Here is a 27,683-nt window from a genome sequence, read left to right as displayed (position 1 = left end):
TTCTCCACAATTATGTTATTTTTTTGAAATGGAAAGGACAAAAATTCCCACTTGTAAAGAAAGCTGGAGGTGATTCTGCCCCTCTACTCCACTCTGGTGAAGCCCCACCTGCAGTGCTGTATCCAGCTCCAGGGTCCCCAGCACAGAAGGACATGGACCAGTTGAAGGGAGTCCAGAGGAGGTCACCAAGATGATTAGCAGGATGGAGCACCTCTCCTGTGAGGAAAGGCTAGGAGAATTGGGACTATTCAGCCTGAAGAAAAGAAGGCTCTGGGTGACTTAATTGCAGCCTTCCAGTACCTGAAAGGAGCCTTCAAGGAAGATGAAGGAGACTTTTAAAAGGACATGTAGTGACAGGAGAAGGGAGAATGGCTTCAAACTGAAAGACCATAGGTTTATATTAGACATTAGCAAAAAATCCTTACTGTAAGGGCGGAAAGCACTGGCACAGGTTGCCCAGAGAAGCTGTGGATGCCCCATCCCTGGAAGTATTCAAGGCCAGGCTGGATGGAGCTCTGAGCAATCTGGTCTAGTGAAAGGTGTCTCTGCCCATGCCAGGGTGGCTGGAACAAGATCATCTTTATGGTTGCTTCCAAAACAAATGGTTCTGTGTTTCCCTAGTGACTACAGCAACTGCCTGCAAACACATGAGGCAGATTAATAAAATAACTTATTTTATTATATTATATTTATAAGTTATAACTCAGGCAAAATACACCATTTGCAGACCTGTGGTGTCAGCAGTGGAGCATTTTCCATTTTAAAAGCTAAATTGGTTCCATAATACATTTTATAATCCCTCTAATCACAATGCTATGATTTTCTTGACCAGGCAATTCTGTATTTTTCTATCCCCAACAAGGTAGCTGTGTTATTAAAATACTACTTTAGTTTTGAAGCCCTTAAAGTATCTTAAAAGTGGAAGTAGAGGGTTTGGATGGCTTTGTGAAACAGCTGCACAATGAGGCAAGCAGCAAAACTGGCACTGTAAGTACAATATGCATCCACATGCTCTATGTAATTGCTTTTTCCTCTAAAAGCCTCTCCACCTTTTTATCTACATTTCTTTTTCCCCAGAGTTGTTTTGAATAACATGTCTGTCTCTACATGTGTCTATAGTATTAGATATCCCACTTATTTCTAGAGTACTACCACAGCATTTTACTGCTTATGTTTGCTAATATGTACTGCAATTTCTGCTCCTTTTCACACTACTGTAATGGGAAAGAACACAAATTTCACATTGATAGTTTTCACAGGACAACAGGAGCCAGATCAGACTATACTTCCCTCCTTATGCTCTCTCAGCTGCCTCTTTGTAACCATCTGCTCAAGGCAGCCCTATGCAAGGACTGTCTCTCTGCAGCAGAAGCCACATCATTGCTGCATGTTTGTGCAGCCCCAAGCACACCTCAGGGTCACAGACTGCACCACTTCCCAGGGGCCAACACCTTGATGTCCTCCACATGCAAGCACTTGTGTGCATGCAACTACCCAAAATGTCTTAATCCTTGATTTTTTTCTGAAACCCACAGTCCAACTGTTAAAAAATCTAGCTGTAAAATCCTAACAAATTGTTCTTCCTAATATCACCTGATGGACTGAAGTCATAAACAGAGCATGCTTGTACAGGTGAACTTCATAAAGGCCTTTTATTCAGAAGGCCAATCAACAGTGTCTTTGTGAATAAACTTCACCTGTTGTACTTATACCACCTAAGAGCTAAGAATTAGTCTGAGTTCACTATTTTGATTTCCTGTGGGGAGAAAACCAATAAGAAAATAATCCCACTTTGAGATGAGGGGCAAAGGAGAAAGACTCAAATGGTCCTTTCCACCTGCTGGACAGAGCACACACAACATACTAACTTGTCAAGATCTCCCACTTCCAAACAGTTGCTGTCAGCAGAGGAGATGACATTTTCCAGATTCCCCAGGCATGCAGTCATTGTCAATAGAATGAACAGGAGAAGGCAGATATTTTATGCTGAATGGAGAAACCTTGCTGTTAAAATGTGGGCCTTCATATTAAACGATTTATAGCAAGAATGGATGATACAGCAATGGCAAAAATCATGCTACAACAAGAATATACTTGGATTTTGGATCAGACATTTGTCCTGCTGTGGTGAGCTGGCTTACAGGACCCCAACAGAGGTGCTTCTTGTTTTCCTTGGTTGCGAGAGTGTGGATTCTGAACTAAGCAGCTGTATTTTGCACTACAGGTAGGATTACTTCAGCACTTCATTCTCTCCCGAGAAATCCCAGAATGATAAACAAAACATCATTCTCAGTGGCTTGAAATGCACAAAGTCACCCAGCACTGCTGTTTCACAGCTCAGGATAAGAGTTTTGTTCACTGCATGGTTCTGAAACTTCAGGCTTCAGCCAGAGGTCACAATTGTGAATGACAGGCTGAGAAAGGAAGGGATACACACACATCAAACATTTCAGCCCCTGATTTACACGAATACTTATAACTATGCAACACATGAAAAGTGCATTGAATATTAGGATAGAAGCAGGCACACTGATTAGTGTGCATTGCTAATAATCACAGAATGAGACACTAGAAAGGCACATTGTCCTGAAGTGCAATTATTTCAGTCAGCTATGTGATAATAACATTTACCAAATGTTCTTAAACCTATTTCAGATATAGTCTACACTGAGATTCTGTGCCCATTTTTATTAGTCATAAAGAAGACCCAATGCTGTAAGTGGTGTTTTCACTATCACAGTCAGAGTTGGGAGAGGGAAAAAAATTCACAATCACACCTAATCTATTGACTTTCATTGTGGTGATCTGATGTGGACAGTGGAAATCTGTTAACTACTTCTCCACAAAAGTAAGCTAAGAAAAACAAACTATCTATCAGTAAAATAACATTTCCCCATCCAGAGTCAGTACCTCACTCAGAAACACACAGAGATATGCAATTCATACACCCTGACACACAATTTTAAAGCAAAATTGGGAGGAACTGAACAGCCCAGCTGGGGTTTTGCTGAACCTTCACTTCAACAGAAAAATGCTTCTTAACTTTAATCAGTCCAATGTGGGGGTTTTTCCCCATATCCTGTGGCCACCAGAAATCTCACAAGAGGAAGACAATAGGAAGACAACTCAAAATGGTAAAACCTCATTGCCCCATTTCAGTGGACATTGGTGTTTCTCAACTGCAAAAAAAGGTTAAAAAAAAAGTGGGGCAGCGGCAGGGGGACATAGCATGGTTTGGGTTGAAAGGGACTATAATGATCATCTAGTTCCAACCCCCCCTGCCATGAGATCAGATTGCTTAGAGCCTCACCTAGACTGGCCTAATAGAGTCTTTCTTATCCAACCCATTTGATAAGCTTGACCAAAAAGGATAAACACTGTGAAGCAGAAAACACTGATTTAAAAAATGGAGAAATCTTCTAGAAAATTACTTTTCCTAGTCTCTTGTTAGACAACAGTACCAAGACTTTTTAAAAAATTTAAATAACTGACAAAATTTTAATATTTCTAGGAATTCTGTAACACCTTTATCACTTAAAATCCTTACTCTTCCATGCTTCAACTTTTCATCACATGCTTGACACCCCCCACCCCTCCCAAACACTTGCTGATCAGAGCAGATCCTCCCAGGAAAGCCAGAGGAGCTGTTTCCACCCCAGTCAGTGCTGAACAGAGCCCAGTAAGCTGAGATGAATTCCTATCCTCTTGGTACTGAGTTCAGTCAGCCCTTCAGTGTTGTTCAATATAATTTCAAAAAAAGGGGGATTTTTAAGAAAGCAAAAGCAACCAAAAGAACTAATGAGCTACACTGCAACAAAACATAGTCTACTGATCCCTATATAGCACTTATCAACAGAAGACAAGGTAAAAGCTTCTCACTTCTTTTACCAGTTTCTTTTCATAGTTTTCATGAACATTTTAAAGGACTGTTAATTTCTCTTGAGTCAGATAAAAAAACCTGCAATTGCTAACACAACACAAAAAACCTAACAGCAGTAGTTGCCATTAAGAAGCCTCTATTATTTGCTATTGCTGCTACCACATAATGAGACAAAATGTGCCACCAGGTATGCACACCTTACTTAGGAAAGAAAACTCCCTGAATAAATAATCTCCTAATGAGTATCAGCCCAGATTTGGGTCTCATGCTCACCATCAACAAGGCTTTGTGAGTACATCATGCAGGAGGACTTGATTACAAATCAACACTGCTGCAAAAGTTCATTTTCTGAATCTACTTAGAAAAGCTGCCTTCTGTTAAAGCCTATACTCAGAGAAGTACAGGATTCCAAAAGTATAGCAGAATCTTTGTTAGCTTGTTTTTAACAGAACTCTACTGTATGACTATGGCATTAGAACCAAACAGATGAGACATAAGAGCCAGAAGTAGCATTTCAATGAAAAAAATATAAGAATTCCAGAAAAAACACATAACAGTGGTTAAATATAGTTGGTAAAGAAAGAATTTCTATTTGTAAAACATATATTAAAAACCATTCTTGCTTTCTCCAGTGACTTTTACTGCTCTGTGAAAGTGACCACTCAACTGTTTGAATTGTTTTTATCTATCAGGAATGCTGAAAAATCAGTTACTCAAGAAAATGTGTATATTGATATACCTGAATAAAAAAATGAAGCATTTTTACACTTCATATCTTTTCCTTAATTTGTATTATATCCTGTGTATTATCAGAGTCTGACTAGATTATAGACATTAGTTTAGCTCTGAATAATCTTGCTGGTTTTGGACTTGCTCATATTTGTAACAAGGTGGTTCCTCAGGGAACCAGCTGAGGGAGACTAAGATCATTATTCCATTTTGCATTATAATTCTACCTCAGTCAGCCTATAAATACTAGATTCCATATTAATCAGGAACTTATAAATGAATGAACCTTCACTGGAGCTACACTTTCTGTTGTCTGCATCCCAAATATAGAATCAAACACTTGTACTCCCATATTTACATTACAGTAGTTCCATAAAAAGGAACTTTAAACTTGTCTGTAACCCATGAGTTACTACTGTACTTTAATCCCATAGCTGAGGACAGAAAAGGAAGGACATACTTCATTACAAAGGAGATTTTGTTTGTTTCTTTGGACAGCAAAACCAGATGTTTAAAGTGCTGGAAGTGATCTTGATGACAAATTAGAAAGCTGAAAGCAGGAACAGTAGGCATCTTAAATTATATTCAATACATTGCACTGCTTTGTGCAACACAGGTCTCACTAGTGTGAATATGAGGTATGTGTTGATGTTATTTGAATACACAGAACTACAAAGAAATCCTTTTAATAACAACTGTGCAATGGAAATATAAAACAAATGGCTCTGATCACAGTGTTTTATTTACAAAACTTTCCTAAATTCCTGCTCATCTTTCCACTACACATATATGATTACATGGATGAAGTTTCTTAATGGCAGCTTAATTCAACTGTTAAAGCTACACAAACTGAAGTCCAACTCCATATTCACATTTTAGAGGACAAAGCAAAACAACATTTAAAGTTAAGGCAGAGTAAGCCAGAAAAGACAGGCCACCTCAGGCTGTAGTGTATGAATCCAGATGAAAAACATCACTAAATTACTACATACATAAAACACAAAGTTACTAACAAGGCAATAAAGCAATACATTTAGAAAAAAAAGTCCATTCCATTTGCTTGATTCACTTATGCTAAGCTTATTCCATTAAGCAAAAAATCCATTTGTTTGTTTGTTTCTAAATCTGAAGCATGCCCAGTTTTCTAAATAAAGCTACTGCAATCAGATGTGGGAAACCAATACTGGATTTCAATATTTTGAGAGCACCTTCCCCTTTGAGAGCACACTTCCTCTCTTCCCCCACCATCTCCAGCAAGGACAGCCTGTTTCATATTCATCAGTCCAACAATCACAGCTCAGACATTGAAAGCAGACTCCCTTACTATCACTGATGTATTTCACTCTGATTTTTCATTAAGGATAAGTCTTTTGAAATGACTGTATTCCACGTCAACTACACAAACCCATTCTTAATTGGGAGCCCTGTTGCACCATTTTGCTTCTTCACTCCCAAGCTTGTATGTCTCCAAATTTTAATACACCTCCTCAGCTTTCAATACAGGGCAGATTTTCATCTGCTGATGTTGAAACATGAGCAGGGTTATCTTGCCTTTGCAAACAGCTGGACAAATGCCTTATTAGCTGAGCTTTGTCTCAAAACTCATCCAAAATCTGGTGGTCTTGTTATCAAATTGATATTTCAAAGCAGTAACCACAAACCTGTTCTCTAAGGGTTCATGACAAATCAGCAAGGTGCTTGATAAATGGTGCTTGTCACCAACCCTGGATGTGTTAAAAAAAAGACTGGATATGGCACTGGGTGCCATGGTTTAGTTAAGGTGTTTAGGGCATGAGTTGGACTTGATGATCTTGAAGGTCTCTTCCAACCTAGTGGTCCTGTGATTCTGTGTAATAAATGACCACCAAACAGATTACAAGTAGCAGGGGGTTTTTAATTGCTGCAAGCCTGTAATGGAGGATCTAGTTTGATGCATTAAGTCAGAATGAAATGAGTTAAATTGTATTAATTTAAATTTATTAAATTTAAACTAGATATTGTAGATAAAAATTAGAATGGAGAATTCATACCAAGCCTTTATTGTCAAGGCAATTGCTCCAAACATTTAATATTATTTGATTCTAAAAGAAAAATACATCACAACCATATGTGTATTATATTTTAAGTTTATTGTACTGTTGGCAGTAGGAAATACTCCTATTTGTTCAGTCATTGAAATAATTTCTCTTGCCTTTTTGAACCTGTTAGAAAAAAAGACACTAATTTTATTTGCTCTAATAACTCTCAATGTGTCAGATTCAATAAAGATTCAATTTTCCACTCTGCAGAAATTACCCCCAGACTCCTGGTTTTAGGCCTTTGAGAACCAAAAATACTGATAAGGCTTTTAAAGAATGTTTCCCAATTATTTCGTAACATTCTCTTATCTTTCCTTTGACCCTGAGACCACCTTCCTTGGTTAGAGCCTAGTGCTAGTAATGCCAAGCTTGTGGCCTGTATGGGCCATTCACTTAGGAGCTGGATTTGATGATCCTTGTGGGATCCCTTCCAACTCAGAATATTCTGTGATTCCAGTTAAAAATGTATCTAATATGACAAATTATTGTCCTATACCAGAGTATCTTGAGTACACACATTCACTTGCACTTGGTAGTTATGTCTGCTGCACTCATACAAGAAGTAGAAGATTATGAGTAAAAACAGACACATTTGTTTTCAGGAACTCATCTCTAAACTATGTTTGCTTACTGTCATATCACACATGGAAAAACTGGCCTGGTATTTTACCTAAAATAAGTAACAGATTATTAAAATCAGTCCCCTATATAAAAATCCATATATTCATATATCCGTAGAACTTTTCTCCTCCTTTACCTGCCCCAAGAAAAAATAAATATGCAAACAAACAAACAAAACCTCAAGAAAAACATTTCTGCGCCCATTCTGCTTGTTACCCAAATCATTTGGAAAAAACAGTCTCCCCAGTGTCTGAAAAAGAGAGATCCCATTACTTTAATTATCTTCATTTAGAGAAAAACAGAACAGTGCAATATCCAAGAGTGTGTATGCTACAAATCCACAGCAGTACCTTGCTTCTGTAACACCCACTTCCTCATACTGCTATTTTTACACCTTTATATATCTTTAACAGGATGATAAATTCTATTTAAGCAGAAGCCAAAACTTCAAGAAGCTTGGATTCTGAAAGACTCACCAAAATAAATATGAAGGAAATCCTACCTACCTTAGATATTTCCGGCTCCACTTGTCTCTTGGGGGTGTCTTTTGACTCGGGCCCTTTTGGAGTACCAGTGTTCTTAACTGCCAGCGAATCAACTCCTTCACCTTCAAGCTGCAGGTTAATACCTTCTGTGGGGACAGGGTGATCAATACCATTTGGATTCAGATTGCAATGGATAGCTGGGAAAAAATATGAGAAACATTGCTTTAGGAAAGAAGAAACCAATGGTTCAAACATTTAGCACTAACTACTGAGAAGTGCCATGTGGTAACCAGAGCTGTGTCAGACCAAAGCAAATGAACCATCTGCACCTTGATGTGCATTCAAGGTGAGATATTTGAGAAAGTGAGAAGAATGCAGCACTGCATAAATTTATTTAGTGCAGGCTAACTTGTGGAGCTGTGCTCTGCTGGATTCACTGGAGCATCCAAGACCCTCAACTTAGAGCTTTTATTAAATGTTCATCATCCAACCATACCTTTTTTCCCTTACTGGGAAAACAAGTTGAAGGTTTTCTATTATATTTTAAATTCCTACAACATTCTAGGTCTTAAAGAATGTGGGATAAGTAAGCCATGCACAAAAAAAATCAGCAAGTCAGTCTCTGCACAGAGTAATGACTTATTCAGCTGATTATCTCTCCTTCAGTTCTTTGTACCACTGCAAGTTACCACCTACACTATCCTAACAAGCAAGAGAGATGTACTCCCTGGGAGTATATAATGAGGTAGAGACTAATGACAGCAGAATAAGGAAAGCTTTCAGAGAAGAAAATAAAACAAATGCAAACCATAGAAGAGAAATGCCCATTTAGAACTATGGGAATAGCTTGTTTTCTACCCAAATTTTCACAGTTTCAGCATTCACACACATAGTAGTGATTTAAAAAATGTGTGGATCCTGAGACAACTTCCCCTTTATGTGACTGATTTTTGCATTTATGTTCCTGCATAACTGGGCTACTTTTAGCACTACTTGTAATTAATGGTCCCAACTTCCCCTATGTACAAAAGAACTTCACTCAGATATTGTGGTGCAATGTTTGACAGATCTGAATAGAAACCTAAACTACAATGTACAGCCAAAATAAAAGCTGCCCTTTTACTCTTGCTTGATTTAGAAGCAAAGGATGGGGAGCTGGGGAAGAAATCAGAACTACCAGTTTCTACCAGCTACAGATCAGCCCTTAAAAGCCTCTCACAGGAAACTGGCTCAAGCTGCCAGTAAAAGCAAAGGATTCTTTAACTATAGCACCTTTTGAAAATCTATTCAGGTTAAATCCTAGAGTCTTAATTGACAACTTTGAGCCTAAGTTACAGGAATTCCTTGATACAGAATTAAAGCAGAGGCCAAAATGTTGACCATTTTCCCTTGGAATCTTTATAAACATCCAAATATTTCTAAAAGACAAGTGATCTCTGCAACCACTACAATACATACATCTGCAAGCCAAGGATAGGAACACCTCCTATAGGAACTTAAAAAGAAATTTGTTCTGTGGTTTATATTTACATCAGTGTGCCTCAAGACACACAGAAAAAAATTGTGGATAGATTATATCCCCTTACTATTATCTAGCTCCTCTAGATCATATCTACACACCTGAAAGAAACAACTACTAGCAAATTATTTGCCTATCCTCCAGGCCACAGAAAGACAGATGTGATCCTCCAAGACTGACTGTTTTCACAGCACAATGAGAATGAAAACTGTTTTGTTAGTAACCTAATTAATTCCTCCCTGTACAAAAAATGTAAATGTATCTTAACTGACCTGAAAAAGTACTCCCAGCACACCCTGCTCCAGCAGGGGCAGATCAGCAGCAAAAAGACATTTGATATCAAATATGATCCATAAAAATTCCTCTGTCTTTGGCAAGGATTTTCCCTAGCTGAATAGGAAGGCTCCTAGAGACACCTTTGGAACCCTAACACACTACAGCAACATTCAGAAGCAGGCAGTTTTTGACTGTCAGCCCAGTTCCAGTGCTCACCAAATAGAAATTAAGTAGCACAGTGGGACATAAACTGCCTGGAAGAACACTGCCAGCAGCAAGTCTCCTGTGAATTGCAACTCCTCCCTTCCCAGTACCCTGAATCAATAGAGATTAGGGGGAAGGGTGACATGGGTTGAACAAGGAGATCCTTCTGGTTTATAGCGCTAATTTACCATGCATTACAGGGAGCAAATTATACAGGTTTCAATACCATGATGACTAATCTCCTGTGTATAACCACATGACAACTTGGGGGATGAGGGAAAGGCTGTGGAAGTTGCCTATGTGGACTTTAGTAAAGCCTTTGATACTGTCTCCCACAGCCTTCTCTTGGAGAAATAGCTTTTCATGGCTTGGATTGGTGTACTGTTCACTGGGTAAAAACATGGCTGAGTGACCAGGCCCAGAGAGTGGTAGTGAATGGAGTTACATCAAGCTGGTGACTGGTCACAAGTGGTGTTCCCCATGGCTAGTTCTATTTAATATTTATCAACAGTCTGGATCAGGGGATCAAGGGTACCCTCAGACAGTTTGCAGATGACACCAAGTTGGTTTGGAGTGTTGATCTGCTGGAAGGTAGGAGGGATCTACAGAGGGATCTGGACAGGCTGGATCAGTGGCCCAAGGCCAGTGGTGGGAAGTCCAACAAGGCCAAGTGCTGGATCCTGCACTTGGGTCACAACAACCCCGTGCAGTCCTAAAGGCTGAGGAAAAGTGGTTGGAAAGCTGCCCTTGGAAAAGGTGCCCTTGGAAAAGGACCTGGAGGTGCTGGTCAGCAGGGACTGAACATGAGCCAGTGTGTGCCCAGGTGGCCAAGAAGGTCAATGGCATCCTGGCCTGGATCAGAAACAGTGTGGCCAGCAGGACTGGGCAGGGATTGTCCCCCTGCACTCAGCACTGGTGAGGCCACACCTTGAATGCTGTGTCCCTCACTACAAGAAGGACATTGAGGGTCTGGGGCACATCCAGAGAAGGGCAACAGAGCTGGGGAAGGGTCTGGAGCACAAGTCTGAGAGGAACAGCTGAGGGAGCTGGGGGTGTTCAGCCTGGAGAAAAGGAAGCTCAGGGGAGACCTTACCACTCTCTACAACTCCCTGAAAGGAGGCTGTAGCCAGGTGGGGGGTCAGTCTCTTCCCACTGTAACAAGCAACAGGATCAGAGGAAAACTCCTCAAGTTGGGCTAAGGGAAGTTTAGATTGGATATTAAGAAAAATTTCTTTGTGGAAAGGGTTGTCAGGCGTTGGAGCAGGCTGCCCAGGGAAGTAGGGCAGCCAACATCCCTGAATTTAAAAAAACATGTAGACATGGCATTTGAGGACATGGTTTAGTGGTGGACTTGTCAGTACTGGGTTAAGGTTAGGACTTGATTTTAAAGCTCTTTTCCAACTTCAATGGCTTTACAAATCTATAAGTACCTGGATGGCTTAAAAATTAAAAAAGTCACTTGGCAAGATGCTGCTTGACTCTTAGCCCATCATGCATTCAAGAGTAATGAATGCTAGTGCTTTTTCAGCAATGCCTTTTACTGAGCTCCTTCAGGATACAAAAGAGAAAAAATGGAAGAGGTTGCTAGCAATTACATAGATGCCCACTGCCTTTTAATTGAAAACAGGTGAGTGGTTAAAAGAAACACAGGCTGTCTTAGGGGACTTTTCCATAGTTGCTAAAATTGAAGGGGAAGGAGGGGAAGTGGGGAGAGAAAACTTTTTGATTTTGTAGGGGTATTAATCTCCTAAGAAGAATAAGTATCTTAGCCACTTGGCAAAGCTTATCTTTCTTTGTCATGACAGATCTTTAGGTAGCCAGCTCTATTATTTTCTTCTAGTGCTATCTCCAACCCTCAGCTACACAGAGAATAGGGGCAAGGAATATTTCCTTGCATAGGTCTGTTATTTCCTGTTACCACACAGAATACATAGATCCATCTTTGTGGCAGATAGATGTGGAGCTCTTGCCTCCTTTCAAATGTCAATACAAGTCAAAATGGTTCCCTTTCAGGATTTGTTAAAGGCAGTAAAAGAGGTCAATGTTTGGTCAATAATTTATTCTCTCCTTACATCTACATCTTATATAATTTTAGCTAGATACGGTCAGCTCAAAACCCAGGATCAACTATCAAACCTAATGGGGCTTGGTAGGCTGACAGCACCCAGGGCTAACATCCCATAGAACTAAGTCTAAACAGCTCTTAGAAAATAATCACAAATCACTAATTTCACCACAGCCCATGCGCTCTCCCTTAGCTGACACATCTTGACTTTCTTTTAGGACATAATGGCATTCATCTGGAAAAAAAAAAAAAAAAAAATCTTTCTCCAGACAAAATAGTTTCTGGCTAAAATATTGTTCAGACCATTACTCCTCCTTACCCTGGTATTGGCTAACACTAGCTCACCCTGTCCTCTGCATTCAGACCATTTTCCCACACTGCTCCTTAGACAATATCCCTGCTGCCTCACCACCTCTTCATTCTACCAAACTGTGTCAACCTCATCAGTCCCAAATTTTAACAGTACATCAAGACAACTAACACCCTCCAAATCAGCTCACAGTATCAGCCTAACACCACTATCAGCAGCATCACCAGATTTTGAAACAGAACTTCTTCCAATATTCTTCCATACAATCTCAATATTCATATACCATCCTCATCTCAGTAATACAGCCCTTCATCCAGATTCAGATCACTTATATTCTCCTTTCCATGCTGAAAACTCCACCTCAGTTGATTAATCTCTCTTCATGCTCCCCCAACAATTGTTCAACTTGTATTGAAAGCTTTCTGTGGTGGGAACTTATTTCCTTTTGAGGAAGGAGGGTGGATGTTCTATAGAGATCTGACTGCACAGCAACAAGTACATAATGAATGGTGCTGACTGACACAATAACATAGATCCAAAGATTACATTTATGAAACAAACTATTATGCAAAACAAAGGTACTTAAGTGCTCTTGTACTCCTAACTTAATGGTAAAGCTGAATCTAATGAAAAATATCCACTTTCTCAGAATCTAAAAAGACTGCTGAGATCTGCCAAGTTATGAGAGTGAAAAGCTCGTGAGAAAAGTAGTAAGCAGTGCATCCAAAATGTCAAAATGACCCCACATCTGTCCTAAAAAACTAGAATTCAATATATTTTGTACTTTTAATATATGGTAGAACACAAGCCCAAGTCTTTCCATGTATATAGAGCAAGATAATTTGTTGCCCTGCAGAAGCTGGCCCATACATGTGAGCTAGTTCATGCCCACACAGATCTCTCCAGGGTGCACATGCAGTTTCAAAAGAGCTTGCAGGGCAAGGTGAATGCTCTGCCCCATGCCACCCCCACCTTACTCCCATGCATGCTTGTCTCCCAGATGCTAAGCAGCCAAGAGACAGCTTGTCTGAGCATGCTTGATGGTACACAGAAGTCACCAAGAGACACTCTAAGTTACTGGCATCTGGGGCAAGCCTTGTCTTTTCCTAGAGGGTACTCTGTGAATCCTGTCTGGAAAAAAGCCTGAAGGCACTCTTCAAAACACAGCCTTGATATATCCAAAGTTTTGCATGGGCAGATGGAAAGTCTTTGTCTCTCCATCTGGAGTCTCAAGGCTTAGCAGATAAATCTATGATCAATTGCTACCTCTGTGCACTCACTGCCTTCTGTGTCAAACCTTTCATAACTACATGTTTCACTGGGAATACTGCTGGCTGCTTAAAACTTTAAGCAGATCAATTAAGGCTACATTAAAGCGTATTTGGCAAGTACTTGAGTTACATGCAATAACAATTGTTCTATTCTAAAAAGTGATCGAGTAAAAATAGCATCTTCTTACTCATGTGCCCTGTTCTGTGTGCATCATAGTCATATGCTAGCTTTTGCTATTCAGAGACAAAAAGCAGGCACAGGAGATACCCACCCAAGCTCTAACAATCCTTACAAAACTTTCATGTGTCAAATACTGGCAACCTTGCAAGCTCTATTTTATGTACTCATTCCACAGATTTAGCTGTACAATGCTAAGAGGTAAGTCCATACAATCCACCTACTACTCCCACCATAAAATGTCACATTGTCGAAAAGGACAAAGTTCATCTGTATAGCTTGAACATTAACAAACTTAGGTTGGACATAGCAGGGACCTTATAAAAAAGGTCCAAATATCTTTTCAGTCATTTCAGTAGTCACAGAGATTTATCAAGTATTTCTAAGGAAAAAGACCTTTGGACAGCAGCATTCATTGGACTTGTTCCTTCCATTGCTGCCCATTTCTTTGTCAAAAGCAAATAAAACCTCCAATCACATCAAATTTTGCACTCAGCATTTTCAATTAGTTCTATACACTTCCAGAGGCTACATTTCAATCCAGAGTAATCAGACAGAACCCCTGAGGCTTTTTGCTTGCCTTGTCAACCCGCTTTACCTGGGTTGACCAGAGAGGAAACATTCACACTGAAAACACTGGAGTCTTGTTCAGATTGAGATGCCTCCTCACACTGACCAAATGAACAAGACAGATCTGCACTGCAAAGCCCTTCTTGTATTTCAAGAAACTTATACTTCATTAGCAGCTCTGCATATCCCTAAAAAAAATGTTATTATTTCAAAAATATCTGACCTGAGCAGTTAGTGCCACTTGTACAATAGTAAAAAAAAACCAAGATTAAAAACAGCAAATAAAGATGGCTCAAATTTGTACTATAAAATTTAGGACTATTTTGACTACTCTGTGGCAGAAATTTCTTTCACAGTAATGAGTTTCTGTAACTCCTATGGATGGTCCATCTGCCTCATCAGTCAGCTTCTAGTTTTGAGAAACTGTCTGGCTTTTGCCTACCAGAAGTACTTCTCCATACAGTCCTCTCTCCACCTAACGTAAATTTGCACAGTTCCCCCAACACATCACTTGGAACTGCCTGAAAATGCAAAGTTTCACTTGAATACAATCTGCTGCTTATGCTGCAACCTAGTAAATACTGCTGTTAACCTGCTGAGCAAGTAAATTCAAGATTTTGCCCACTCTGTTCCTCAAATCTGTCTGTCTAATGGCCACTGAATCAGCAGCACTCCCACAAAGCAAAGAAGCCCAGCAAATCAGTCAGGACTTTTTCTACTTCGGTACAAGTCACATCAATTTATCACAAACCTCCTGTAAGGCTGAAATCCCAAAATACTTAACTGAAGTAATATTAGTTGTGTAGCTATCTGCTTCTGTTGGTCAGCATCAAAAAGCACCATCAAGCAATTCCAAAGGTGCTGTGCCAAAAGGCAGGACAGTATTGAGCTGTGGAGTGCACTGTAAACTGCTGCTACTGATGAGCTGTACCTGGAGCTTCACACACGAAGCTCAGACAGACACAGGCAGCAAGGTTTGGCAGACAGACACACACCTGTACCTGCAGGACCCTCCAGTGAGCTGCTTGTCTTTCTAGCCTCTCATTATAATGACTACTAATCATAAATAAATTTAAAAAAAAACCTGGCTAATTACAAGATATGAATTTTACAATCAAGTCTTTGTGAAAAGCAGTGGGACATGCCCAACAGCTGGGCAGGATAAGTGACAGCTCAGCAGCAAGGAAGTGAACATTGAGCCAGGTCAAGAGGGAAGGAAGGGCAGAGTAAAGGGGACACAGGTGTAAAAAGTGGATAAAGGCAGAAGGGGATAAAGTGTTCAGAGGAGGAGCATCCATTTTAATTTGTACCTGTGACTTGCTGGGCTTTTGCTTTTTTAACCTCCTTAGAACTATTATTACCAATAAAATTTAAGGTAATGGCATTCCTGAGACAACTATCCCTGAACATCTCTAGCTGGACAATGGGGTGTCATCCCATGGTATCAAGCCAATTATTACTATAAGCCATTTGCTCTCTCCAGAAACGATTAAAAAATACCCAAAACTAAAGCCAAAGAAGAACACAGGATAAGTATGTTTTCTGAGACAAGCTACTACACTTCACATATATCCCTCTAACAATCTTTAGCTGTAAACTCTTGTGCAGCAACAGAAATAATATCAAGAAATCCAAATTAGTAACTTAGAACTTTCATATCTGGAATCAAACTAAACTCATAATTTGGTTGAAGGCCAAAAAAATCTTGAGTGTAGAGAAGAGACCCCTTAGTTCTTTACAGAACAGAAACACTAAGCCCAGAATAAGAAATTATCTTCTTCTATGGGTTGAGTTTGCCTTCTGAGACCCTCATCCCACCAGAATATGTATGTAATTAAGTTTCTTCAGCTAAAAAATTTCCTTATTCCATTTTTTACAGTTTTACTACTGGAAACTATTTATATTACATATGGCAATATCCACTTACCATCTCTTATCTTATAGACTTTAGCAAACGCTGTAAACAGTTTCTTTTACACCTGCTTTTCAGGAGACAGACTGTATGTCATCACTATGCTAGACAGACCTTGGTGTCTCAGTAATGCAAGTTCAGCCTTTATAACAGCAACAAGATTTCATTATAAAAAGCAGACACAGTGATTGGAGAGCAAAATTATTTCTGAAGCATTTTCTCTTTCTGTTTTAATAAAAGTACACTTGGTACAAGCAGCTCTTGAATTCATGCTAGCAACAGAGACTCGTTGAAAAATGAACCTATTCAGTGAATAAATAAGGCCAGGTTACCACAAATCCTATACAGGTAGAGATGAACAGGAGAATACTGACACATAAGGGGACTAAGAGAACTATGCAATTAACTTAGAGCAAAATGGATCTTAGTGAATAAAGTAATAAAGGTCAGTAAGTAACATGCATCACCTGCACACGAGAAAACAATTTAAGCAATGGACTGAAATACAAAATAATTGGTCATTTGTTTTGCAAACTAGTAAGTCAATACAAAGTCTTGTGCAAGCCTCTACAGAGATTCTCTTGAATAGTGAGGAACTCTGGATTTCAAGATTGTGAGTCGCACAAAGTTACAAGCAAAGAGGGTGCTACAACAGATAAGAATTGTAAGAATGAGAAACAAAGAAAATCTCTCTACTGGCAGACAAAGAGGCAGAAACCTAAAATAATTTTCTCTCATAAGGAAAAGTATTCACCATATATTACAACTGTCAGTCACCAACCAACTTAGGCAAACTTCAAACTAGGTACCACTGGTGCCCTAAGGATTTTGCAGGAGATAAAAAAGAGTAATAACACCCCTGGGTATGCCATGAGTCTTCATTAGTTCCACTGATCTTGGAAGAAACTTGTCTTGCAGTCACTGATTAGGAAGTTGGATAGTCATGCTTCACCACAAGCTACACGTCTGAGACTGCCTCTTCTCAAGTCCTAACAGTACTACTATTCAATTCTATAATCAGCCAATATTACATCAAAAACAATTTTTAAATGCTAACGTTCCTATCCAGCACACAAAAAACAGCTCAGACACAAACAAGTCTTTATTATGGCATCAGAGGTACACTGTCCCACACATGCATCACAGATCCCTGCCTCATCCTACTCATGAAAGCTGCTGTCTGCTGAACATGTGGCACAGAAATGCTGCAATTCACCTGTGGATCTGGGCTTTATTTCTTGTCTCATGAATGAGACATAGTCATCAAAATGCAAAGGAAAATATCTTTCTTCATCCTCACTAGCATAACTAGTTTGAAATCTGACAGTTGACTTCTGTTCTCGGTCCTGGCTTTCTCTCAACTGCCTAAATGTTACCTCCTTTATCATTGTTCAAGGGTGTCCCTTCCCTTGTACACTTAACTGAAGAGTCTGGAAATGCCTTTTTTCCTTCCCCCAGTAAAATTCTTCACCTCCTACTGCTTGTTCATACCACTGTATCCTACTCACTCTAGTACCCCAGATGATTTGTGTAGCAACAATCCATAGCCAAGAGAATGCAGAGGACAGTCTGAGAGAAAGCTTCTATTGATGCACATTACAATTCTCTTTATGTTTATGAAACAGCATTATTAAAAGTCTCTTTCTTGCTTTTACTACGTTATTTGCAGAGAAGCAAATCAACTCAAGCAAAATCCCCTCTGGGGGAAGACAATAAAATTTTTTTTAAAAAGCCACAAAGACAGGGCAGAGGCAAGCAAATGAGTGAGGGAATGGAGGGAAGTAATAACCTGAATGTTCAGCTGAAGAACAGGAGTTAGTATGTTATATAGAGATGGATAGGGCTGTACTAAAGACCAGCTAAAATCCACACTGTCTTCCTTACACTCTTATTTCTGTCAATCACATACTCCATGCAAGCATATTAGATCCTGTAATTGAATACAGGGTTCACTTCAGCCCAAGTTCAGACCCCTGAACTCCCCAGTTTGTGCTTCATCCAGGAGCACAAACTAGGGAGAATTCTTACCGGTTCAAGCAATAAATTTGCTCTTTAATGCCAAGTTTACCTTATGCTGCACACAGAACATGCAACTATTCACAGCAACTGTTTCGCTCTTTCTGTAGTTCTTTTGCAAGAGGACAATTGTGGAGAGAGAAGGAGAATCCTACTCAAAGGTGAGGAAACACAAAACCTACTCAAGGCAGAAGTCGCTAAGGCTGACATCTATAGATCTAATCTGCTTCAGGTTTTCCTGAACCTCTCTCTCAGACCATACTTTACCTCATTTAGAGAGATTAGTACAGGTGTTTCTAACCCTACCTGCTGTGGAGAATCAATATTTTCCAGGATGGCATTTCTACAGTTGCAGCCTAATGCCAGGACCCTCCTTCTCCAAATCCCATTGACCAGACAATGGCACACAGTTCCTCTTACAGAGCAGTATCAGTTCTTATAAACTAAGAAAAAGAAAGCTACATATCTTATGCATCATGACCCTGCCTGTTAATATTTTTATAGCTCAGTGCCTAATTCCCCATTTCCTCTCTATTTCTGGGTTGTCCTGACCAAATTTCCCTCTCAGCTACTCAACGCAAATCAAACTTTTGTGGTGAGTGGAATTGTTCTGGACACACAGCAGATGAGCTAGACTTTGTCATCAAAGTCATCAAGCTGGGTGTTATAGTTTGATCAGACTAGAAGTCTAGCCCACTGCTTAAGGAACAGCCTGAGAGCAGGGCATACATGAATTGATCCAGCCTTGGCACATTTGGAATAACTCCCAAGGTTAAAAGTGCACTTGGGGAACTCTTGTGTTATATGAAAAACTATTTCCTTTTTTAATTTAAAGCACAAAACCCTATGGCTTCAATGTTCTGCCTTGTGACCTAGTTCTTTTTTCCACCTTCTCCACACCATTTATCAAGGCCTAAGGATTCTCTCCATGGTCATCTCTTTTCCAAGCTAAAGAATCAGAATCTTTGTAACCTGCCCATCTCTTTTCCAAACTAAAGAATGATAGTATCTGTAACCTGCCTTCAGAGAACACACCATGTGTCTGACCAGCTCACTGTTCTTTTCTGTATTTTTTCCAGTCCCCTCCTTTTAGGGTGTGGCAAGCAAAAGCTGCAGGGAACATTCACAATACAAGAGTAATATGCAATGATACAGAAACAAAGACCTCCCTTGTCTTGTTCAGAGCTCTCCTCATAGTTCTTGATATCTTATTTGCTATTTTGACCAGCACCAACCAGATAGCACAAACCTCAAAATTACTCCATTTTTTAGCCCTTTTGCCTTTGGCACCTTCCAGAATTACTCCCTACATTCTCTGCATGTTTTGAGCAGATAATTGAGGGCTGAGCTGTTAAATTGTCAATCTGCAAAAGTAAATGACTGTATCCATTCAAAGACAACAGCTTTCATGAGAAATAACCCACAACAGGATTGCTCAGTTTTAAGCTCTGAGTATCTCTTGCTTTAGGAGCATTGCAAGCATAATGCAAGGAGCATTGCATTAGGGATCACACAGTCGGGACAAAAGGAGAGACAAAGAGACAAAACAGGGCACAAGAGGGTAAAGCTGTCTCAGTCAGGTCAACAGACATCGCTCCAAAACCGGGCACAGTACCCCAACAGACCCACAAACTCAATATTGAGTGAACTGAAAAGCAACCTTTTAACAGCTCTATTACCTCTGCAAACTAGCTGTATTACTTTCAGAGACCAATGGGCAAAAGATAAACCTAGTTCTGTACCTATCAGCAAGCCTGCACACAAGGTATTTTGGATAGAAACCTCTCCATGCTTATCAGCTCAACAACCAGCACCAGCCTGCAACTCCAACACCATCCAGCTACAGTCCTTGCTCTGAGCCTGTCCCTGCTGTTCTCCTGCCATGGCCCTTGCAATACTGGGAAGCACTAGAGACTGGCTCTAAGCAGCTTGCCCTGACCTCATACACTCAGCTGTAAACAAGAGGAACAAAGCTACACAACCTCCTGGATGTTGCCTGCCATGCTTGGACATAACAGAAGAACAAAAACCTCCAAAACTCCTTGAGAACAGTTCTAATTTATAGTTTCCACATAAGCAGTAAACAAGAGCTCTTAAAATGTTACTACAGGTTTTGTCAATACTTTCCAGTAGTACATTAGGAAATGCATCCAAAGTCTAACTCTTGTAATTCGCTCACTTGCATTCCCTTCTTGGTGGAGAAAGCACACAAACTTTCAAAGCATCACTCCTTCCTTACCCACATATTACCACCATCTGACAAGTTTTAACCTTATGATGGTATTCAATTGTACTGAACCAGTAAATTTATATTAATCAGTGTCCTCCTTGAGCTTCTGAGTCTTCCAAGTATTTTAAAGGGTAAGGTCAAACACTCAAGGAATTGTATCTAAACGGGTTGACATGAAAGTACTTGTGAGTTTCTAGAAACACTCTTATCCTACAACCAAATTTCAAGCAAAGGAAACAGTGTCACATCAAGTTCTGTACTTGGTAACTTGATACTTTGATTCCTGACTAATTTGGATTTATTTGTAAAAGCAGGGAGGGTAAAATGATCACATAACTTCCATAATACCCACCCTCCACTCAAGGTGAATACACCCACAGACACTTTATTGCAGGGTGATTCTTTGTTGCCACACCTTCATTTTCGGTTCTCCAATCTCCACAATGGAGTGCACCTTCTGAACTCCAGCTCACAGTCTCCCTTTCAAATGTTGCAACATAGATTGGAAAGCTCTAGGCAGTGGTTCAAAGCACAGAGGCACATAAAACCACCAAGCTGTATGCACAATGTGGGGGTGGGCAGGAGGTCGAGCTGTTGTGGAGCAAGAAATAAGGGGGTAGATTTTACAGTCCAGCAAGAAGGATGCCACATAAATGTGGATAGATCTATCTTCCAGTCTGGAATCCTGTAATTGCTGATGCATTTTTGCAATAAATGGTCAGAAAGTAACACACAGAACACAAGACCAAAGGCTGCTGTTCAAATCTTATGCCTCACTGTACAATACACCTCCAGCATTGGTCTTATCCATATTCTCTGCTATGACCCAATGTGACTGTTTCAGCTAGAGAGTTGGAACGAGATGTCTCTCTAAGTCCTGCTTCCAACTGGTAGCTATTTCCAAGCCACATGTCCGAATCCTTCAAGCCAAGAAGTGGTTAGAAATTACTGAAGAAACTGAAAACATGATGGAAGCATGTGCTATTTTTGAATCACAGGGCTTGTTACTTCTTTGCTCCATAGGCAAGTAAGTGTGGTGTAACACCATCTATTGGATCACATTCCCTGGAAACTTAGATATGGAGACATACCCAGTCTGAGCTCAAAGTGGGTGTAGAAATAAGATGAAGTTGAGTAACTGAATACCTGTCAGAAGAGTTGTACTTTTGGGCACACCCTGGAACAGCATGATAGGTACCTACACTGAAAGCTGCTTCAAAGTTGTCCTCTGGGTGATCCTGAACTTGCTTTGACATTCTTGGCAGAGTTAGCATAGCACATCTATGAGCTCACCATATTTCAAGTCTCTGAAGAAACACATGGCAGCATTCAATATCCATGGAGTTGCTAGGCACTGCAGGCGTTCAACCAAGGTACATCACATAGCTGAAATGCACAGGATCACTCTGATAGAAGTTGGTTACAAGCTGCAAATAACTTCAGTCCTGCAGCAGTTAACCTGGATGACACTCCACAGAATGCCCTAACCTCCTCTGAGTCTTAGTCTCCTTAAGGATTACCAAGGGATAAGGCCAGTCATTGTCATTTTATGTCAGCAAGGCTCCACTTCTTAGTAAAACGTACTATCCTGTAGGAAGATCCAGGGTCTCAATAGCATAAGCCTACTACAGAAGAGCCATAGCAGACTGGAAGTTTACATAAACTTCCAGGAGGAGACCTGCAACAAATCTCTGTGGCACTTTCCAAAGCCTATACACAGCAAGGAAGGTGTTAGACCAAATTTCATTAAACACTTGCCATGAAAGAAGTCCAAGATATAATTAGCACTTTTCTTTGCAAAGGAATCTCAGAAACACCACAAATCAGAGCTGCAGGGGATCCAAATAATTGTGTGGGATCACCTGCATGCAGACATAATCTGATGGGTGCTGTCAGTCTCTCAGTTTCCTGTGCAATAAACACTAGAGGTGGGAGGGAAAAAAATCACCATTTCCCTCTTCTCCCCTTTACCTCTGCTGCACAAGAGCAAATGAAAAAAAAAAATGAGAACACTGTTGCAGAGATCAAAAGCCTTTTTCTACTGGCTCTGACCTAGTTCTTTCATTCTTACTAGAAGGAGAAAAAACACTTAAAGGAACATTGTCAAAACTGTTGAGTCTAAAAATAGACTTACCTTGGCACTGCTGCCATCTCAACGGGCTCATATTAACGAGTGCAAACTTACTTTCCTCATACACACACACCAATCCTTTCATCAATCTGGAAGCACTGGCACTACACAGCCCAAAGGACCTCCCAGCCCACATAAACTCTTTTGGGACACTAAAGTATGTATTACATATAACTGGCAAAGAAGTGCAGTATTCTCCAAATTCCTATTTCAAATATGCAAGTCTATCACTGTCAGCTATCTCAGTAAAAAAGCTGGGATACTTTCCTTAAGTAAACCGATGGACATTTATTGACATTGCTAAATGCCAGCACACCATGCTAAGATAATCAGATTTGCTTAAAATAATCAGATTTGAGGAAGAATTCAGCAAATTTTTTAGATAAAATAAATTTTTCAAAGATTTTCCAAAAAGTATAAGATACAAACTATTTTCACCTTAGCCACATAGAGCATTTCTGAAAGGAAAAACAAATCAAAGACTCTGGGTTCATGGCTGAAGCTGACAAACAGGCAGTTTCCATAGAACAACAGCCCTGGTGGAGCTGGTGGGGCAGTGGATGTTCCCTCCAGTCAGGAACTCTTGTGCTGCAGAATCCCTGCCCCTCTGGTGCCCTAGGGACCTTCCCGCTCCCCTCCAGCTGCATCCCAGAGCCAGATACTCACAAGTCTGCACTAGAAGCCAATTGGCCCAACCATTCAAAGGCCTTGCAACACTCCATAAAAGAAAGCCCAGGAAGCCCATCCTAGCCAAGGTCCCAGATGACTACTGCAGAGATTGGAAGGCCGAACAACCTCAGTTTAAACCTTATTTCCAAGCTTCCAAAACTGTTGTACAGCAGGTTATGCTCTCAAGATTGCAAGCTGCAAACCAGGAAAGCATGTTTCCAAAGAAAATAAACAAATCTAAATAACAGAAAACAGAAAAATCCCAACTGTCTGCTCTTCCTGAGTCCAGGATATTTTTCTACAAAATTATCTGTTTAGGAGATTCAATGGCAACTCTGCTTTAGACTAAAGCAGGGTCTGTACACTGTGATGATCGGAGTCATGAGGAACAAGTAACCTCTCAGCTTTCCAAAGAGAAGCTGTAATGTCTCATGTTCCTTGCCAAAAGTCACAGTTCAGGAACAGAACACAGCTCACACCAATAAGGCAGAAGATGCATTAAGAGAAAAGCAAGCTTTTAAGCATAATCACACAAAGAAACATGGTTCCAACAGAAAATGATGGATAATAAAGGGCCTGAAATTTGAATGCACTAAAAACACACAAAGCAATCATGGCCACATGGCTACTTGTACAGAAATAGTGCTGTGTTAGTGTGAGGGCAACAGAACCCTGCAAAGGCAAGAAAGTTGAGGGAGGAAAAAACCAAAATGGGAGTAATGCAGAACAGACAAGAATGCCTGTTCTGACACACCACAGCAGGATGCATCCTGGGGGAAGGAAATGGGAAGAAGGAGTTAAAGAAAAAAATTCCATCTCAGGAGAAGGGAAAGGCACTGCTTCCCAAAGCTTTAGCAGAGCTTTCCTTCATTAATATTTACAAAGCTTTTAGAGATTCTCAGATGGAGGGCACTGCAGATATGACAGGAATTATTACAGACCTGAAAAGACCTAGCAAACAGACTGAGAAGGACTTCAAGTAAATAAAGTGGGATGACATTAGTGAGCACACTGAAACAGGGGTTGCTGCTGGCATATGAACCATCTGGTGCATGGCAGTCCATTTCATTTACTTACTTACCCACTACCGGCCACGCATGCCCAGTGCACGTCATTATGCTTTTGCCACCAAAATAATGCTTTTATTCAGGACCACTACCTTCCTTCTTTGTATCTTCAAAACTGCCATTCAGTAAAGCAGCTTGTGCCTAAGGAATGCTTGCCTTAGGAAGAGGCTTACACGTGGAATGAAGAACTTGGGATGTTGACAGACACCTTTGGAGATACGTGGTCTTGTTTGCCTTTACTTGAATTTGGATAGGAAGCTGTTTTTCAGGGATGTTAAGCTCCCCACTGCCACCAGGACGTTTAAGTTTTTGTTGGACTATCATTTGTGCTGTTGACTTGGGTACTCAGCAAAAGACAGCTTCAGCAATAAAGCAAATGTCTCTGATAGAATTGGAGATTTCAGTATAACTAAGAAACAAAACTCATGGTAGTCACAAGATGAACACAAAAAAATACTGACGTGCTAAATTAAGCACAGGAGACACTAAATTAAGCACAGAAGGGGTCAGGTGGCTGGTTTACACAGGATTCTTAAATTTTCTCAAGGGCATCACATAAAGCAAGCACAAACCCCAGGACTGTCACTGCCTCAGTCTAAAGCACTAGAAAACCAAGTGAATCTTGGAAGCAGATAGCAGGAAAGCATATTTGCCTTTCCTCATACACCTGTCTCCTCCAACTTCCCAAAAGACCCAATGGAAAGGGAGCACACAGCCAATGTTAGAAGACTAAGGGGAGCCCAGCATTTACTGGAAGCCCTAGCAAAGCATCCACCTGCCCAGGCTTGGCAGCTACCGCCTTAGCGGGTGCTTCTCCAGGAGCCGAGCACCTTATGAACACCTTGCAGCTCCCGGCTGCCCAGGAGCTGAGCATCTCGGCCCTTTGGCTTCTCCATCCCTGTCAGGGAAGGAGGGGCCGAGCACAGCTCTGCGCCCATGCGGGGCACGCTGGAGCTTCGCGGGCATTGCGGTCTCGGGGCACTTGGAGGATGTGGACAGCAGCGAGGGACGGCGGCGTCCGGCGCCCGCGGAGACCGAGCGGCGGCGGGGCGGGGAAGGCGCCCGGGGCCGGGGCCGCTCCGGAGGGAGGCGGCGCAGGTCGGCCGCCCTTGCCGGGCTAGGCGGCACCTCCGGGCCCGCCGGGAAGTTGCCGATGGAAGCCTCCGGGCAGCTCCTGCCGCCGGCCCCGCCGCGGGCGGGGGCGGCAGCCGCGGCCCGGCTCCCCGGCACCTAGCGCGGGGCACCGCGGCGCTGCGGGCGGGCGGGCCGAGGGGCGCGGGGGCCGGGCATGCCCCGCGGCGCGGCCGGGGCAGCGGGCAGAGCGGCCCCGCCACGGACACTGCCGGCCCGGGCCGCGGCGGCTCCGCCACGGCGCAGGTGAGTGCCCGGGGGAGGAGACAGGGGAGGGACCCCGGGGGCGGCGGGCAGGGGACGCGGAGCCCTTACCTTCCACCGCCATCCTCCCGGCCTCGCATAGTGCGCCGGCCGCCGACCCGGCCCCGGCGGCGCTGCCCCGGCCGCCCCCCCGCCCGCGCGGGCTCCGCTCATCTGCAGCCGCGGCGATCAACCTGCAGCGCTCGCTGACAGCGGGCGGGGCCGCGCCGCGGATCCTGGGAAACGTAGTCCCGGGCAAGGGCGCCCCGCCGGGCACCGGCCGCTCCCTGCCGCCGGCAGCGTCCCCGCCGGCGCGGAGAGCGGCGCGGGGCCCGGCCGTGGCTCTGCGGGGCGGCAGGGCCGGGGGCCCCCACGGGCGTTCTGGGACAGGGACTGCGCGGCACCCTGCCTCAGGAAGCTTCATTCGCAGCTGGGATGTTTCTCTCCGGGGTTTCGGTGATCTCAGACTTGCAGGCTGACGGCTCCAGGATTAGTCCGACCTGTCCCTGTCCCACCCCACCGCGCCCCGGTGCCGGCCGGAGGAGTTTGTCCGCAGGGAAAGAAAAAGGCACGCACAGCACCGGGAACTATCAGTCAGCACCTCACCCTCGAGTCAGGCCCTCAGTTTTTGTCCGCCTTACCCACCCTGACAGGTCCTACAACAAACCCCAAAAACGAAGGAGATAGGGACACAGTAGCAGAGCCATTGCTTCAGGTCTCCAGAAATCTTACACCAAACAGCCTGCTGCTCCCAGATCTGTCCTGGAAACCAGCTGTGGGCTTGTGCACTTTTCAGTTTTATCTTGAGACATCACAAAGGTTTTGAAGATTTTTTTTTTTTTTTCATTCAGAAGTAGATATTTTTTCACTTTAATGTATCAGTAAATATTAACAACCCACAAGCAGTCTACTCTATTCACCAAAGTTATATCATTATTAAAATCAAGAGAACAGCAAAGGAACTGAGTATACAAGAGCAAACCCAGACAGGGCACAAAAAGAGTGCCATGTGTTCTTTTTGTTTGTTAGCACTGGCTAATGTGGCTAATAAGTGTTATTTGTGACAGGTTATTTCTGCAAAACAAACCTCAAATTAGAGTGCAAGATTATACCTAATGCAAGTGAATACGGTCTTCACAAACCCCAAGAATTTTGGCATCCTTAAGATATCTAAATTAATTAAAAACTATGTCTTCATTATTTATTTTATGAAGGAATCTCAGAACCTATAAGAAATGTCTTGAAGCCCAACTTTTTCCATAAACCTTTTTAATAACCAACTTTGCCCTGAAGACCTGATCCGTTGTTTGCTCTCATAAGCACTTGAACTATTAGCCTTTGTGCTGTACATGAGTGCAGATACAAGTGTCCTGGAGCAGTAGCCTTGTCGTTCATTTGTTTGCAAAGTGGCAGGTGTACTCACAGTGCATTATAAGTGAAAAAATGGAGAGGATATGCTGGTCCTCCCGAGTGCAATACCTGATCCCATAAGCTGGCAGAATGGACTGATGCTCACATGCTTTCTGTGGAGAAAACAGGATATTCGTAGATGTCACAGTTTTCAAATATATGTAATACTCAAATATATGTAATACACACATACAGCCTTCAATGCATAATAAGCTTCTGTGATTTTGATAACATTTTATATTAAGCTTATATATTCAAATATTAGTAATTTATTTGACTGTGACAATATTTGGAGATATGTTGGAGTAATTACCTGGCTAATGCATATGTGAAGCAGTGCTTTCTTGTTTAGAATGAGTTGGGAGCCACAGAGGGAATAAATCAAGGTGCAGAGTTAAAAGTAGCATGGACATGGAGCACTGGAGTCCTATCCCCATTAGTATGCTGAATTTCTGACTGGTAACTACATTTCAGCTCTGGACCCTGAGGACATCCCCGGTGATGGGGGGGATCATTTAATCAATTTTACTAAGCCCTTTAAACAGCCCTGTAGTTTTTAATTATAACTTCATGCCTGCTGAAGAACAGCAAAATTATGGCTGTGACTAGATAGCAAATAAGGCATGACAGATGTTTAAAGGCGTAGTGTGTGATACCTAATAGCTAGGGAAACATAATATTTAACAAT

General features: G+C 41.7%; 1 protein-coding gene across 2 annotated transcripts in view; it reads right to left on the bottom strand.

Annotated features, from left to right (window-relative positions):
• SAMD12 (sterile alpha motif domain containing 12) overlaps positions 1 to 25,767 on the bottom strand; it is a 173,885-nt gene extending 148,118 nt beyond the window's left edge. The window contains exons 1-2 of one of the 2 annotated variants that reach the window (XM_021546420.2): positions 25,658 to 25,767; positions 7,815 to 7,990 (exon numbers count right to left, since the gene is read on the bottom strand). In XM_021546420.2, the coding sequence (XP_021402095.2) occupies positions 7,815 to 7,990; positions 25,658 to 25,670 (189 nt within the window). In that variant the 5' untranslated portion in view covers positions 25,671 to 25,767. Of the gene's footprint in view, positions 1 to 7,814; positions 7,991 to 22,478; positions 22,539 to 25,657 lie in introns of those variants that run through there. The other variant, XM_021546419.2, reaches the window with a different exon arrangement.
• Between the last annotated feature and the right edge of the window lie 1,916 nt (positions 25,768 to 27,683).

Source organism: Lonchura striata, chromosome 1, assembly GCF_046129695.1.
Source record: "Lonchura striata isolate bLonStr1 chromosome 1, bLonStr1.mat, whole genome shotgun sequence".
Classification (NCBI taxonomy): Eukaryota; Metazoa; Chordata; class Aves; order Passeriformes; family Estrildidae; genus Lonchura; species Lonchura striata.
This window is presented reverse-complemented; position numbering and strand designations above follow the sequence as displayed.